This window comes from Rutilus rutilus (assembly GCF_951802725.1).
Source record: "Rutilus rutilus genome assembly, chromosome: 18".
Classification (NCBI taxonomy): Eukaryota; Metazoa; Chordata; class Actinopteri; order Cypriniformes; family Leuciscidae; genus Rutilus; species Rutilus rutilus.
In genome coordinates this window covers 13305622-13318983 of record NC_140231.1, presented here as the reverse complement: position 1 = coordinate 13318983, position 13362 = coordinate 13305622, and the positions used below count along the sequence as shown (strand labels likewise).

At 40.2% G+C, this 13362-nt stretch overlaps 1 protein-coding gene across 5 annotated transcripts in view; it reads right to left on the bottom strand.

Annotated features, from left to right (window-relative positions):
- plrdgb (PITP-less RdgB-like protein) overlaps positions 1-13362 on the bottom strand; it is a 95926-nt gene that overhangs the window by 36566 nt on the left and 45998 nt on the right. For all 5 annotated transcript variants that reach the window (XR_014625187.1, XR_014625188.1, XM_084387481.1 and 2 more), the window contains exons 4-6: positions 5975-6045; positions 5673-5893; positions 1628-1817 (exon numbers count right to left, since the gene is read on the bottom strand). Coding sequence is in view for 3 of the 5 variants with exons in the window: in XM_084387481.1 (XP_084243607.1) it covers positions 1628-1817; positions 5673-5893; positions 5975-6045 (482 nt within the window). In the remaining 2 variants the exon portion in view is untranslated. The remainder of the gene's footprint in view (positions 1-1627; positions 1818-5672; positions 5894-5974; positions 6046-13362) is intronic.

The window sequence follows — 13362 nt, the reverse complement described above, 5'->3', positions numbered from 1 at the left end:
AAAAGAAAAGGAGAAGGAAGAGAGGGGTTCAGGATGGGTGAGCAGAGAAGATTAGGCAAATGGCTTTCTGTGCCCCTGCTTCATGATCTCTTCTCTGGATTTGCAGATATATAGATTTTTTTGCATGGTATCTGTGTTTGTGAAAGTGTCTGTGTTCGGTCTTATCAGGAATTTCGGTCTTACATGATTGTTAGATGACAGCAAAGGTAATCTACATGTAAGAGTAGAGGAATGAGTACGAGTTATCAAATGTTGAACAATGCACGCCAATAATACATTAAATTAAAAAACAAATTTATATACACATATATATATATATATATATATATATATATATATACTCACCTAAAGGATTATTAGGAACACCATACTAATACTGTGTTTGACCCCCTTTCGCCTTCAGAACTGCCTTAATTCTCCGTGGCACTGATTCAACAAGGTGCTGAAAGTATTCTTTAGAAATGTTGGCCCATACTGATAGGATAGCATCTTGCAGTTGATGGAGATTTGTGGGATGCACATCCAGGGCATGAAGCTCCCGTTCCACCACATCCCAAAGATGCTCTATTGGGTTGAGATCTGGTGACTGTGGGGGCCATTTTATTACAGTGAACTCATTGTCATGTTCAAGAAACCAATTTGAAATGATTTGAGCTTTGTGACATGGTGCATTATCCTGCTGGAAGTAGCCATCAGAGGATGAGTACATGGTGGTCATAAAGGGATGGACATGGTCAGAAACAATGCTCAGGTAGGCCGTGGCATTTAAACGATGCCCAATTGGCACTAAGGGGCCTAAAGTGTGCCAAGAAAACATCCCCCACACCATTACACCACCACCACCAGCCTGCACAGTGGTAACAAGGCATGATGGATCCATGTTCTCATTCTGTTTACGCCAAATTCTGACTCTACCATCTGAATGTCTCAACAGAAATCGAGACTCATCAGACCAGGCAACATTTTTCCAGTCTTCAACTGTCCAATTTTGGTGAGCTCGTGCAAATTGTAGCCTCTTTTTCCTATTTGTAGTGGAGATGAGTGGTACCCGGTGGGGTCTTCTGCTGTTGTAGCCCATCCGCCTCAAGGTTGTGCGTGTTGTGGCTTCACAAATGCTTTGCTGCATACCTCGGTTGTAACGAGTGGTTATTTCAGTCAAAGTTGCTCTTCTATCAGCTTGAATCAGTCGGCCCATTCTCCTCTGACCTCTAGCATCAACAAGGCATTTTCGCCCACAGGACTGCCGCATACTGAATGTTTTTCCCTTTTCACACCATTCTTTGTAAACCCTAGAAATGGTTGTGCGTGAAAATCCCAGTAACTGAGCAGATTGTGAAATACTCAGACCGGCCCGTCTGGCACCAACAACCATGCCACGCTCAAAATTGCTTAAATCACCTTTCTTTCCCATTCTGACATTCAGTTTGGAGTTCAGGAGATTGTCTTGACCAGGACCACACCCCTAAATGCATTGAAGCAACTGCCATGTGATTGGTTGATTAGATAATTGCATTAATGAGAAATTGAACAGGTGTTCCTAATAATCCTTTAGGTGAGTGTATATATACTTTTTTTTTTTTTAAATATATATATATTGCTAACATTGGCCAATAATCAATATGTTTACCTGTCCTGTGAAGCCCACACCCTCTGGGGACTGAAGGAAGTTTCGGTAAACCTGATTGGCCTGAGCAATGACTGCTGCTACAGCATTCTGGTAATGAGGGGCAGCGATGGCAAGTATGGGAAGAGCGGCCAGCGGCAAATGATCCACACTGCTGGACACACAGGTTTCATCGTAGCTGTATGGATTCAAACTACAGGCAGACAAAAGGGAAAATTCTTGATGGGACAAAATGTTTGAATAGCTAACCTCTTGCACTGTGCACATTTTTACACGAAGTTTCAATTTTCTGTACTGCGTCACTAAGGATGTCCTTTAGCACTCCTTCGATTGTTTTTTTGTGCTCTTGTTTTGAGTTCCTGTTTTCTCTCATGTTCATTTTTATCACCTGGCCCATGTGATGATGCAACAATGGACAGTGTTATGTAAGTACTGCTGTGGAGAGTCTGATGAATCCATTTGTCTAGCAGCTTTCTCAGACTGTCTTATGCAATTTCCACCCAAGAATAATAAGTGCTAGAAAAAACCACCAGGTCAAATCTGATTGTTTTAGATTGTATACTTCACAAACAAACTTCATATACAAACTTAAAGAAACTTCAAAAGCAAACGTTTAGGAATAGGTTGGATTACAATGGTCATGATGTATGGCTTTGATTCACTAACATCTCATAACAGTCATACGTTTGGGAATCGATTACACTACACTAGAGTGGAGCTTGATTCACTAAAAAGAACTGGCTCATTTCTTTCAAATGAATGCAATGATATGTTTGTGATGGATAATACCTTATATCTGGTAACTGACTAAAAAACACTTTAATACAAGTTTGTAAAAAGTAATAAAAAAAAATGTCAGAAAAGCTATCATTTGTTGGTCTATAGCATCATTTGTTTGCAGATGTCACTTGATTTTATATTTTGTTATCTAATGCAGTATAATTCATACTTTTAAAGAGTGGTTTAGGTTAGTATATAGACTACTATTTTATTCTGTTATATGTAATCATTCAAGTGCAGTTTATTCAACAAACTAAATACAAAAACCATGGCATGGCACCCAACAGTAGTTACACAAACAATACTTGACAAGGAACCAGGCAAACATGAGGGCTTAAATACACAAGGCTAAATGACAAGACAAGGGACACCTGTGAACACAATCAAGACAATCAACCAATGTCAAGACAGAACACATGGCAGGATCACAAGACTAGAAAAGGGAATCAGATGACAAGACAGTGACATGACTGTGACATGAAACAACATAAAAACCAAAACAACCTGTGACATTACATATAGTTCTACTGTTGTTCAATGTATATACATCTTGTACAATGTCTGATGTTAATGTCATATTCAGATACATTTTGAGATACCGAATGTTGCCTATAAATTTGATATGCAAATTTGATATGCAAACTGATTTAGATGTATTTTTAGCTAAATGTGCTTTAAAGGACAGTTCAGAGGTGGAGATCAGGTCATCCCTGTCTCGATATCTGAAAGAGCAGGATGTCTAATTAGCATACTAAAGCTCCTCTATCTTTAATCAGGCCAGTTTCCTGTCACAGAATGTGGTAGTTTGATTAATAGAGCGGAGCTGTTAAATATATATTTTTAATTATTTCCTTTTGCCTACATCAACAGTGACAGCTATTCCTATGAGACAATGATGGAAGTTGTGTCTGTAATCAGACACAGATTGATTGCTAAACAGGTGAGTGCTTTAAAGTAGACAGAATAAATAATTGAGTAAAGGAGAAAAAAATCATGGAAAAAGGTTGTCTCGCGGATGATAATTGAGCTTTATTTATCAGCAATGAGTTTTATTTTCTGTATAGTTCATGACCAAAATCATTATCATTCTTGTCTGGATGTTCCCATCAGCTCAGAAATGGAAAACTGGCAAGAGGCTACAAAGAAAATGTCCAAATGTCATCATGTAAAATTCACTGTGCTTTGACTGGGCATGTGGCCTTATGTGCTCCTGCTCCAGTGTTTCTGACAGAGACACGCAATTCTGACACATTTTAACCTCTTTGTGTAATGAAATTTATTTCATCATTTAATGGAACTAAATTAACCTTTGTGGTTCCCTGGAAACAACTGAACGTTTATCATAGAAATGAACATTTTCCCCCAGGGTTCCAAAGTCTTTAGAAGACATTTTCATTTTCAAGTCTCTCTGATCTGAAATGTTCATTCTGGCAGCTTAGCATGACTCCAAAGGGCAGATCAATGGGTTCATTTAACTGTCAGTTAGAGTTGTGCATATAATTTGAGAATTTAAATGGTCAGGTAAGAGCTTGAGATTCTCAAATCTTGGGGGGGGGGTGGGGGGGTTGGGATGCAATTCCATTGCCAAACATTTTAGTAGAAAATAGGTTGATAATATACTGACAAAACTTTTAATGTGTATCTTTCTACAAATTATCATACGAACAGGCAGATTTAAAAATATTAGTCTTGAACTGTATATGTTTGATTCGCTAAAAAGAACCATCATTCGGAATCGGGAATGCTGTATGGTTTTGATTCGCTAAAAAGATGAGTAATTTATATGTAACTTGGTAGGACTACACTAGTCGTGCTGTATGAGATAGATTCGCAAAAAAGAACTGGCTTATTAGAGTAATTTGGGTGGTAATTGGCTGGACTACACTGGTCATGCTGTATAAGATTGATTCACTAAAAAGATGAGTAATTCATATGTAACTTGGTAGGACTACACTAGTCGTGCTGTATAAGATTGATTCACTAAAAAGATGAGTAATTCATATGTAACTTGGTAGGACTACACTAGTCGTGCTGTATAAGATTGATTCTCTAAAAAGAATTGGCTCATTAGAATCATTTGTTCGAGAATCGGTTGGACTACACTGATCATGCAGCATGGTTTAATCACTAAAAAGTACCAGCTCTTAGGTTGGGAATTGGTTGGACAATATTTCTTAAGCTGTATGGTTTTGACTCACTGAGAAGAACCGTCTCATTAGAGTCAATAGGTGTGTTCGACATCGTCTGCGGCTGGATGCAACGGAGACGTGAAGTCGGACACTTTCTGCTTCCTATAGTGACGCTTGAGCTGTGTTTGCACACTTTACCACAGCTGAAGTGAAATAAATGCAATATTTGCCAAATACACATATGTTTCAGAGACATTCTCATTCAATACTTTATTTACTGCTTAATACAGCGTCTGTTTGTACAAGAATAAAGTTCAATAAAGCATGCTTCAAGTTTTTATGGACATATTTCATATACTCCAAACATGAAGCAGCACTGTGTACATGCTCATATTTCATCAAGTCTTCTTCAAAGTATATATTTGCAAATAAGGACACTGAGCGGTATGTCTGATCATGAACGTGTTTGCATGGTGAATTATCTGATACACAGATAATGTAGACAGAAAATTCTAAGAAGATTGGACAAAAAAGTAACTGTGCCTTTATTCTTTCTGTGTTAAACTGATGTTTGTCATTTGGTGTTCCTAATAGACGTAATGAAAATATAATTAGAACTTTTAAATTGTTCATATAGACCATATAGAAGTTTTTTAAGAATAATTTATCAAAACATATTTTATTTTTTATGATAGTAGTCTCTAATGATAAGATATTTGTGAGTTTACTGTCATTATATTTTTAAAATATATTAAAGTGCCCCCAACTGTTTTTTTTTTTTTTTATTCATTTGTCTGTATAATAAATGTGTTGCAGGTCTGTGTTTTATTGGTTGTTGTCTCCCCTCTTCCCAACTTCTACAGTCCCACTTTTCCACAGCTTTCCACAGCCATTTCTTGAGTCTTTTTCAAATCTGAGGTGTGAACGACCAGTGCTAAACCAGACACTTTATATGAGTAAAAATTACTAAGTGCGCCATTAAACTGTCAGATGAAAGTCTGTAATTCTTGACACTGAAAACTCATCCAAGGCTAAACTGAGGTAAGAGTTACCGAGCTAGCATGAGTGTTTCAGCATGAACATAATCATTACGAAGAATTAGCATATTTGGTCTTTACATTTTTGTTTCAACATCTTACTTTGAGACCAGGGAGAAGGCATCAGCACACACGGGCGTGCAAGGCACCAGTCTGACCAGCATGCTGTCTGCTGCCGCTTGGAAGTGTGCCCGAGCCACACGCTCCAACACGGACGCCAATGTGGCAGCATCACCCGCCTTCCCTCCAGGGTCACCACCTCCAGAATCCAAGATATGACCTCCATGAATCACCAGGATGAGTAATTGTGTCCTGCATTTCCTCTGCAGGAGGGTGAAAGAGATGAAATGAGTAAAAACTGAAAGAATAATTCAATGTAATTAGAAGAGGTAATGAGGACTAACCTCCATGTCTTCCAAACCATCCACACTGCTCTGTGGCGCACATCGAGGATGCCGCAGCCTGTACAGGCTCTCTAGTGATCAATGAGAGAGAGAGAGAACTTTATGGTTCTCTGCAGTGAGGCAGCAATTTCCACCTCAAACCATCCATCTTATTGATGACTGATGGGACAGTCGTCATTCTCTAAGAAGAAGAAGTCGTGCTTCCTGTTCTCTCTTCCACAAATTGGCAAAGTGCTACTAGTTATTGCACTCTCTCACTCTTTATTTACAGATAAAGCTACATACAATAGCATTGTGTATACATAAATTTGTATAAATAAGCACTTATTTTCTTTCCTTAAATTATATATATATATATATATATATATATTTTTTTTTTTTAAGTTATGAGTGTACTTTATAGCTTATTCAAAACTCCTTTTCTTTATTTGACCATTGTGAAAACTATTCAGGATTTAAGTATTAATACTGAGAATAGTGCTTTTGAATTATGGAGAATGGTATGAAAAAATGTATAATAATAATAAATACAGAAAAGAAACAGCATCAAATCAACAATAACCTAAAAAAAAAAAACATTCAAAGTTGTTGATTCCTTAACTTGGTTTTGGGGGGGGAAATTACAACAGCTTATCTATTTATGAAATGTTGTGTGAAATGTAGGGTAATTATTCTCTTTAATTGTCACTTCATATTTGTGGCTTTTAGAAACATTGTGGCATGTTGCAGAAAGGCGTAGTTGAAGTGAGGATCTGTTTGGGTTTTGGGATTCCTGGGATTACTGTGTGAAAGGGGCTAATGATGAAGTGCTATCCTACTTAAATATGCAGATTACATAATATTACATACATTTTAATTTAATGAATTGAAATGATAATGTGTTAAATTTTATTTGATCTTATTTTACTTTAAATGTACCTTTTGTATCAAATATTAATCATTTGTAATATAAATATTCATAAAAAATATTCATAAATTGTGTAATGAAAATACAAAATAAAACTTGATTGTAAAGTCCAACTTTTTACAAATACATAAAGCTATATTGCACAGTGCATTGTTTGCTCATAATGATACATATAATTGGAATAAGTGAGTGTGTGTGCGTTAAAAACATCCAGCATGTCACGGAAGTCCACTATGTCACCACACTATAGTTTGCAATGTAAGCTCTCTCAATTTCTCAAGTTTTCCTCCCAAGAATAACCTATAATATCCTCTCTTTTGAGGACAATATTTAATTTGAACTGGTGCAGAACTGTAGGTAAAATAATATGAACTAATATTGTGATTGGCCCATTATTTAGCCTTTTTAAAGAGCACTAAAGGTTTTCTGTCAGAACTCAACTGCTCTTTGCCAGTCAATGTCAACCTCACAAGGAATCACTACTCACGCTACTAGAGGCTATGCCCAAACTGTCTCAGAATTAAAACAGCAAGACAGTCTGCATCTGTTTGTGGCTCTGTGTGGGGCTGGAGAAAATGGCTATTAATGAATAATGCAAGAAACCTCCAGACAAACAAGAGAGGGTGAATAGAAAGAGACAAATAGCAGTTAGATTTTCCTTTAAAATCTGAATGGCACTCAAAACCACAATTCAGTAATTAACATTATCAAATCTTTTTATGATTTAAATTAGAGTTCATATCCACAGGGCTGGGAGTTTTTTTTTCTTTATAGGTCTTTCCTTTGCTTGTAAACTTAAGCTGTTTATGTGAAGTCTTTCCCTAAGCTCCAACTCCAACTTCATTTTACTGAATAACACCATTAAAAGTCAAGTCAGCTCACCACTTATAGGTAGCTATAGCTTTTTTTTTTATGTGGACAAACGTAAAGACAGTTTCTAATATATGCATCTATTTAAGCAATATCCCACTCTCAAGTGCACTGTCAAAGTCCCTAAGCTCAGTCCACATATTTGTATTTTCGAAACTGGACAGCTATTTCTAGTCAAGCAAGTTAAAGGAGCAGCAAGTGATTTCTGAGAAACGGGGCCCTATCTTGCACCCAGCGCAATTGACTTTGTACACCGACGCATGTATCATTCCTATTTTGCACCCGCGCAAAGCGGACTTTTCCCTCCACAGATGCACGTCGGTTAACTAAGAAATACACTTGCGCTCCCCGGGGCGGTTCAGCGCAAAGAGGAGGCGTGTTCCGGCGCAAACGTTCCCTCATGCTATTTTACAGGTTTAGAAAACAATTGCGCCACTGACCGAAAAAAAAACAGTTTAAAGTCAGTGGCGCGTTGCGCATGTTATTCATATGCTATTTTAAGGGCGCATGCTTGGCCTTAATCAATGTAGCGTGTGCACAACGCGCATACACTTTGATTCTCTCATCTACACACAGACACAGCAGTTATTTTTGCAAATCATACATTATTACGACAGATAGATAGATAGATAGATAGACAGATAGATAGATAGATAGACATTTTATTATAAAAGCATACATCTAGCTTACACATTTACCCAAATTATCATACGCCTGTTTAACCGAAGTAAATGTGGGTGTGTTTCTCCATCCCCAACGTCCCTGACGAGAACGTCGGTCTCCTCGGCCTTGAACTGCTCCTGTCGTGCGCCTGGCAAATCCGCCGTTATAATAGGAATCCGCTTTAGAACAAGCGCGCCTGCTCTTAAAGTGAATGTGAGATGTCGCTCTGATTGGTTTATTTCACGTTACGCCCAAACCACACCTATGAATAATGAAGCTACTTCAGACCAACCCCTTTTAGATTTGCGCCAGGCGCAAGAGTCATTTATCCCGCCGGGAAAATAGCAACAGCGCCAAGACCCGCCCACAAAGTTACTTGCGCTTTGCGCTTTGACACTTGCGTTTCAGATCGTTAAAATAGGGCCCACGGTGTTGAAAGTGGTTCTGACCAAGCACCACAACACACTCAGCAGTAAGGGGCGTGTCCACTCATGATGGGGGAGGAGAGAGAGTGAGCAAAAGGGAGATTTGAAGAAACACTGTAGAAAAAAAGAGATAGAGGTAAGAGGTCAATGGGTGCTCTCTTTAGGGCCATTAAGAGGGGAGAAGGCGTGGCCGAGGAGGATTCAGTCTCCTGGCGCCTTTCAGGAACCTGATGACTAGGTCGTGCTTCCCCACAGACTTATCATCTACTGCATCGTGATGTGTGGCGATAGCGGACACATACATATTTAAGGTGGAGGGAGACAGCCTTTGCTCTCCCCCTTCTTGTAGGAAAGAAAGCACAACATTGATCAGGCATCTACGGGGGTCTTTACTGTAGGTAGAACACCAACGAAGAGACTCTACTTCAAAGCGTAAGCATGCCTCGTAGAGGAGCCTCTAGCTGAAGTGATAGTGTCTACTATTGCTTGGGGTAGGCCACTTCAGTCCTCCGTGTCCTATCCAGAGACCACAAGTGGGGGTTCCAGAGGTCTGGATGCAGGTGCCAAATGGTGCCCCCTCCCTGAGAAAGCACCAGGAAGAGGCTGTCAAGAGTAAGGCGCATCCTTCAAGACCTGCTCCTCGTCCTCCCTGACCTAGCACAGTGTCTGTGTGAGCAGGCTTATTGGGGGAAACACGTACTTGCGTAGGCCCCGAGGACAGCTGTGTGCCAGTGCATCCGTGCTGAGGGTCCCCTCTGTCAGGGAATAAAATAACTGGCAGTGGGACGTCTCCGGAGACGCAAACCTGGCAGCCCCGAAACATTCCCAGATCAGCTGGACCGTCCAGGGGTGGAGTCTCCACTCTCGCCTGGATGTGGGCTGTCGTGAGAGCTCGTCGGCTGCATGATTGAGCTCGCCAGGGATGTGAATGGCATGAAATGACCTGAGTCGCTTCTACCTCTATAGGAGGAGATGGCAGGCGAGTTGTGACTTACGGAGAGTAGACCACCTTGACGGTTGATGTACACAACATTCAACGTGTTGATCGTTCGGACCAGCACATGCTTTCCCTCCAACAATGGCAGAAACAGAGCAGGGCCAACAGTACTGCTAGCACTCGAGACCATTGATATGCCACAGCAATCAAGGTCCTGTCCAGGAGCCCGAGGCTGAATGCCCGTTGCATACAGCACCCCAGCCCGTGGAGGAGGAATCTGTTGAGAAAACAACACGCCTGGACACTTGTTCTATGGGCAATCCTGCCCACAGAAAAGCAAAGTCTGACCACGGGCTGAAAGAACAGTGACAGATCTGTGTGATTAGCACCCGATGTGTGCTGCTCTTATGACTCAAGCAGCATTACTGCAGCTGCCGTATGCCCCAGTGTGTTTCAGTGTAAACTATTTCAGTGTCCTGCACAGTCATGTCGACAGAGTTCAACTACATACCAAGAAAAGAGATTCTCTGCACGGGGGAGAGTTTGCTCTTTTCCCACTGGACCTGAAACACCAGGTGGCTGGTCAGCCTGGGAGCTGGGAGAGTCGAGAAAGCGAACTTTGTTGACTTCCTTCATCTCGGCCAGGTTCAGCCAGAGATAGTGCTCTTGGACTGCAAGTGTGGACATCGTCTGCCCAAGGTACGACCAGTGACTCTGAGGGTGAGGTCCGTCGCTGTGTGCATCTCCTGCATTAACTATGTGCCAGAACTACCTTCGTGTAGCTCTTTTGGTGCTTTGGCCTGATATACCTACAGGAGGGCCATAGCATGCAGGGCGGAGGTGGCCTGTCCAGCAGCACTGTAAGAGAACTTACAGGCCTTGGATGGGAGACGCGGGCGACCCAGCCAGGTGGCAGCATTTTGTGGGCATAACTGCACCTCAACTGCATGCTCCACCTGGGGGATCTCCACATACCCTTTGGCCACCCCACCATCAAGGGTAGTGAGAGCGGAGAAGACATTGAACCGGCTTCTGGCAGAAAAAAGGTGCCTTCCATGACTTTGTGACCTCCTCATGCACTTCCGGGAAGAAAGCGACCAGAGCGGGACGCTGCTGTTCGGCATGCCCCACCCCGAGAAACTAATCATCCAGCCGTGAGTGTTTGGGACATGGTGGAGGGTTTCACTTGAGCCCGACGCTCATGGCGGCCCAGGAAAGCATGGCAGCGAAAAGCGGAAAAGCGAAAGCTTAGTTTGCACAATGCCTTATATACCCGGCCCGTATGGAGTGGCTTGCGATGCAAATCTCACATTGGCTCGTTTTGTTACCACTCGAATGTGATTGGGCTCTCAGGCGATATCCCAATTCATCAGTAGTATCATTTAGTTCTGACGTAACATTGAACGTGACTGACAGATAGGGAAATGCCAAGTAGGCCAAGATGTGTGTACATCAGGGGTCTACTTGTTGTCACACATTTAGTACGGTGGGGGAAGTTTAGTACAATCTTCTGATTGGTCAGTTTGAATGTCTCACATTTGGGTCTCAGTCTCATGGTAAAGGAAGGAATAAAAAAAGATTGTAAATGTTGTTCTTGAGGCACTCTTTCTTTGCCTCCTCTTTTCTTTGTCTCTTCTTCTTGGAGGGCTTTGCTCTTCCTCTCTACCTGAGCTCTGCCTTCCATCTCTCTTTCTCTCTACACTCTCTCTCTCTCTTGCTCACTCTCTCTCTCTCTCTAAGGTAGCATTTTACATATATTCTGGGTACAATTAATGGAAAATGATTTTATCATCTCATTCATCTATTTTGTAACTATTTCAAGTGTAACCATAACCAGATATTGTTATTAAACCCTTTCAATTACAAATGATGTGCTAATCGCTTTGATTCGGTATTAACATCAATGTGCTACCTATTGCAATACAATATCGTCACACTATAGCAATGCTCTGCAAAATATTTTGCTATTATAACTGCGCTTATTTCTGTCGTTGGTATACGTAGAAGTGGGTGGTAATAGACAAGAAATGTACAGTTTTATACCATCTTGCTGATAACATTTCTTTAGTCATTCAGCAATCCTGCAGACTGAACCACTGTAGTGAAGGTGAGTAACATTGGTTTTGCTATGTTTTAACAGAATCAAGATATATCTTGATTCTGTAAAAACATACTAAAACTAATAGCAAAACCAATGACAGTTTTGAGTGTCATTGTTTGTCTGGAGCTGGTGTGTTGCTTGCGACTAACATCAAACTCTTGCTTGTATACACTCGTGTACTATATGTTCATATGCTGTTCTTCCTTGCCATTCTTTCGTCATCTTCGCTTTATTTTTTGCAAAGCATTATTTTGCTTCAGCTATGATAAAGAGACATCCACTCTTGCATTGCGTGTTTGTGCACTTTGGGGGCGGAGCAATGAAGGGATGGGTATGTTTTTATGGGTTGATTTCAAATATCAACAGTGTATCTCTGAAATCGCGTACTCTAACTTTAAGCTTCTCTATTTGAATTGGGAAAGACCAAAACTTCTGTAACTATTTATCAAAATTGGACAACAATTATATAATACAGTATATTATGCGTTTTAAGCTCAGCTAACACTAAAAAGAGAGAAAATCTTTCAGACTGGTGCAGCTAATGCGCAGCCGTGGTAATATTCAGACCAAAGATTATGAGTGTTATATTGCTTGTTTACAGTAACTTAATAAACAAGAAGGTTGAGTAACTTAATCAGTGTTTATGGATGAATCAGTTGAGTGAATGATTCAAATGACTCAATCATAAACTTGTCGCCACCTACTTTACTAAATAAACTCTCCACCACTATAGACTAACTACTTTTGCACAACAGAACATATAATTCAGCAAAACATAAATACAATCTAAATAGCAAATTTAATATCAACACTTGACTCAATAATCAAAGTAAGCTTTACTCTAGTTTGTACAGTTTTATCTGCTTGTTTGGTACATCATAAATTATAATCACAGTTCATTTGTAAAATGAGTTATAATTAAATTTATTATAGCTCTGGAGGAGATGGTTTCACATTTGTGATTTTACATTTCACCAGCAGTGATGGCCTGATGAAGACTGCTGGAGATGTAAATGAGCTTGTTTAATAAGAATAACAGTATAATAGCACTGGAGAAACCAGGATCAAAACAACAGCCTGAGCACACACATACATTCAGTAAGCATAATTAAGATGTCAAATATTATCCATCAGGAAAAAGAAGCATTGTCTGTGCCATTTATGGAATCACAGGGTATGCAAAAACGGGGGTTGCAACATATTCGATGCATGGGCCAAAACAAGGAGGTGTGCCAAAATTTTGTCCATGTTACTGTGTTATTGTGTCTGTGGGTTGGTGGGGCTAAAGTTTGTGTCACAAACGTGGCCAAATAATTGGGTAGTTCTTGACCTGATCAAGTCTCATTCTGTTTATTTTTCAGAACTTGTATTGGTTTTGTCCCAGTGCTCCAATGTGATCTACAGCTCAGAATTTTTTCCACTTTCACTCGCTTCAGTGCAATACTCGTTCATTAGTGAGAGGTCGCTGGTGTTTTATTAAGGCTA